The sequence below is a fragment of the Zeus faber genome (assembly GCF_960531495.2).
Source record: "Zeus faber genome assembly, chromosome: 21".
Lineage (NCBI taxonomy): Eukaryota > Metazoa > Chordata > Actinopteri > Zeiformes > Zeidae > Zeus > Zeus faber.
The window spans coordinates 2,527,107-2,531,479 of NC_137208.1; the positions used below are offsets into that span (position 1 = coordinate 2,527,107).

Below are 4,373 nucleotides of genomic sequence, written 5' to 3' on the forward strand. Positions count from 1 at the left end.
ACACACTTTGAGAACCCTCTTGGAGATATCTCAATAAATAAGGTTGGTATTGTTGTATTCTGAGACTCCAGGTCATTTGTAAAGTAAGTCTGAATTTCCATGTCTGACACTTCTTCTCCTCATTTGTCTCCGTCTCTCCCTCCCCGCCGACTCACAAGGGCATCTGCTTGATGTTCTTTTCACTAGATGGCGCTCCACTTCCAACCTCACAGTCCGACTCGCCCCCAGCACCATTTTGTCTCATCCTCCCCCTCCCGCTCCGCTTCGACCCGTACTGTCTCTGCCCGATGGAATCCGCACACCTGCCGCACACCTGCAGCTCTCTGTTCTTATGTACTTTCCTCGCTCCCTTTACCGGAGTGCTTCTCCCCTCCTCTCCAGATTCTTGCTCACCACTCGACCTCCTCCAGCCTCTCCACCTTGCGCCCCGCGCCCTGGGCCCTACTCCTAACGCTGGGGGAAAATGGTGGAAATCCAAGAGCTCCGAGGACTTCCCCGACCACCCCCTCTCTCCACCTTCACCTCGGTTCTGTCCACGGTGAAGAACCTCCTTCCCCGCTACGGTCACCAACTCCTCTCTCTCCTCGGGCTCCCGCCCTCTACTGTCCAGAACTACAGACCTATGTCGCTTCTCTCCTTCTATCCAAGACTCTCGCTCCACCCTCCCTGAACGTGGAATTCCAGGATCTGTGCACACCTGGCTGACATCATACTTGGCCAATCGGTGATGTCCTCCCACGGCTTCTCCTCCCACTGCTCTGCTGATGACACTCCTCTCTCGCTCCTCTTCCTCTTCGGAATATTGGGATATCGACATCGCTGCCACAACTTGCTCCTGCAGGTTTTTCCTTCTCCAGCATCCCAAGAATATGGCCATGCCGAATGAGGGACGCCACACTGGTCCTGGTTCAGGCGCTTGCATCTCCCGTCTGGGTACTGCGAGGCTCTTCTGGCTGGAAACCCGCCTGCTCCATCAGACCTACACAGCGCACGCGGACGAAGCAGTTTTCGACCAGGATCCTCTCATGCCGCTCCCTCCTTCCATCGCTTCACTCCATCTCTGCCGGGATCGGATGTAGGACGCCTCCTCCAGATCTCCATGCACTGGTCAGGTTCCAGATACCTCCCCTCCACCACGTGGTCTCAATGGTCGTTCGTCCCAGTCGCAGCGCTCCTCGTCCCTGGTGCCTCGTTAAAGGAAGGAGCTTTCCCTGGTGGCAGGACGGCTGCCATCTTCCATCTCCTCAGACGACACCTGGACCCTACTGCACTGACCTGTCCTTCTGTCTGTCTGTCTGTCTCTGTCTGTCTGTCTGTCTGTCTGTCTGTCTGTGTGTCACTGACAGCCATGATCACAAAATATTACCCGACCTTTACATTATATTTCACTCATAGCGTATTTCCTCAAATAGTGACTGGAGCCTTTATTTACCTCACCTACAGAGAGTACCGGGCTTATATTACAGGCAAGCTTTTATATCGCATTCCTCCTGTTTAATAAGTACATTTGCTTATATTTCAGTATGAAGCCTCTTTGTTTTCCTATCTGCTCCCGTTTGTCCTGTTTAGATGTCAAGTCAAGTTCAAGAGATTAGTTGTCACATACATACACATACGGTCGTACATATTTGCAGTGAAATGTCATGACACCCGGTGATTACGCACAAGAAAAATACTCAAATGTGCGTAATTGACACGCGGTGCGTTTAGTTTTTGTTCTTGCATTATGCTGTTAATACAAACTCAACATCTCAAATCCTTCTGATTTTAAACCATAGGACATTCTGCCTGCAACAGCAACCCGACAGATGTAAGGACCACAAACCAAAGTGGATCAGAATGAATTAATCAACATTTGAACGCAATTTTGTCAGTTTGAACCTTGTAAAATATACCACATTTACTGGTACATTTATTGGAAAGCATATCGTCAGACAAAGTGTAATATTACAGTAAATTACAGGAGCTTTAGGCAAAGCCGCCGTGCGGTGCCGTGAAATACAAACCATATTTGTGGTATTTCATTTGTTTATTTGTATTTTTTTTGTACATGTCATTATTAGCCCTACAGGCTGGACTCCTATTGTTATTGTTCAGCAGCCCCTTATTGTTATTGTAGCTAGAGGAAAAATTATCTGAATTTTAAAGCCTAAAACTATCTGGAACACCAACTTTGGCATCACACATGAACACGTTTTGCGTCTTGTTTGAACCCTGCTGTCACAAAGACCTTGTGGTTAGAGTTTCATCCAAATCGAGCCACATAAGGACCCGATATTAGCGAAGAACCAATCAAAAATTGAGTGATTTTAAGTCCCACGTGCCGGTACGCCAGTCTGAAATATGTCCAACCCGACTAGAACTATCTGCAATACATGGAAGCTATGAACACGGTTGAAGTGTCGTTTAAGCCAAGATGTCACAAGGATCTTGTGGTTTAAAGTTAATCCAAATCGATCTACATACGAGGCAGATATTAGTGAAAAATTGGTCAACTTTGACCTGAAATATTCAGTTGGTCTTGGTTAACTGACATGTCACACGTCTGGTTCTAAAATTAAGGAGATGATATTTACAGTAAGACGCTTTATGACATCATTATGTTATTTAATATGAATGATATTTACAGTAAGACGCTTTATGACATCATCATATTATTTAACATAAATTATATTTACAGTAAGACGCTTTATGACGTCATCATATTATTTAACAAAAATGATATTTACAGTAAGACCCTTGATGACGTCATTATGTTATTTAATATGAATGATATTTACAGTAAGACCCTTGATGATGTCATCATGTTATTTAATATAAATGTACAGATTGTGATTGACAATGTGCAGTTGGACCATGTCCAGTGTGCTTCGTGGACTCTGTCACGGTTTAGTGTTTAGACGTTACCAAACTATGGATTTACGTGTATATTTATATAACTTCTTACCTGGTAGATGTCAGTAGATCTGTCAGATTAATATTTTTAATCCCTGCTCCACATTACTTTGCTGGATAAATGAAAAATACAATAAACAATAAACGAGTTGTCGTCAACTCAATCGGAAACACTGAAAATTTTGACTCAGTGATGAGTTCAAAATCTAAAGTGGCACTGGAAAGATAGAAGCTGTGCAACTGTAATTACCCACAGAAATCCCAAAACGTTTTTCGTATTTAATGGAAACGGAACTTACTGAAAATGTAATCCAAGTAAAAAACTCAACGCATCTTTTTTAAAGAAATATGTAAATTACACTCTTATCGTAAATCGACGTAAATACACCTTACGACACACGACATCTACCGTCACAAACTCTGGATGTACTTCAATGTAGCAAGGTACGTTACAACAATGACAACGTAAACTTTCAAATAAATTATAAAATACTTTTTTGGGGAATAAATGTCATGTATAAAAATTGTCCTATAAATAAACATAACAAACTGTAATGAAAAGGCAGAAAGTGTTTGTGATCTTGTCTAATTATTTACAATATCGACAAGAAATCTATTAACCTATTTTTGTGATTGTACACTACTAACATAAAAGGTACAAGAAAGTAGTAATTACAAATAACATGTATTAATATATTTTTTAATAAAATGCATTTATTGTTATTGTGATGAAAAGTAATTACAAAAAATATTTTTGTCATTGCTACAGATGCCTCAAATAGCCGAGAATCTAAGACAATAAATTAGCCATTTTCCAAAAATCTCGTCATCAAGGTCAGTCACAATATTTAAAAAAAATTACTGAAGAAAACTCTGATGACAAAAACAACAAAGGAAAGACTTTCAATCTAATTGTTGATTCCCCACGTCTTGTGTTAACAGCTATGAATTTAACAGCAGTTCTTAAAAACAAGATCCAGAATATTTGCACATGGACACAAAATGACCAAGATGATGTTTTGATTAAAGGAAGAGGACCAAGTCACAAGACGACCTATGTTAAGTACAACATTCCAAATAATGTATGCACAGCCGTTTACTGGCTGCATTGGTGTAGATCACTATGACTCTATAAATGATCTCTTGTAATAATCTCTTGAACTTGAACTAATTTGTGTGCAATTATCAAAAAGGGGTTGTGTTTTGCAAAATGTTTTCAAGATTCAAGAGGTTTATTCGTCACATACATATGCATACTTCCATACGTATATACAGTGAAATGTCAATTCAACGCACCCGGTGATCATGTACAATATGTTCTAGACTGAACACAACTGAACTCTACCTAATTTGTACTTGACCAACTAACTGAAACAAACTGATTCCTAGATCGTAATGCAGTAAGTTAAATAGAACAATATAGAGTAAAATAATATGAAATAACTCAAAAGTAATACAGGGTGGGCGTACAAAATAGA

The 4,373-nt window shown here is 40.8% G+C and overlaps 1 protein-coding gene across 1 annotated transcript in view; it reads left to right on the forward strand.

Annotated features, from left to right (window-relative positions):
* Positions 1 to 882: 882 nt before the first annotated feature.
* Positions 883 to 4,373, forward strand: part of e2f7 (E2F transcription factor 7) — a gene marked incomplete at both ends in the record, with an annotated part of 17,561 nt that continues 14,070 nt past the window's right edge. The window contains one exon of the mRNA XM_080022311.1: positions 883 to 933. Within this exon, the coding sequence (XP_079878437.1) occupies positions 883 to 933 (51 nt within the window). The remainder of the gene's footprint in view (positions 934 to 4,373) is intronic.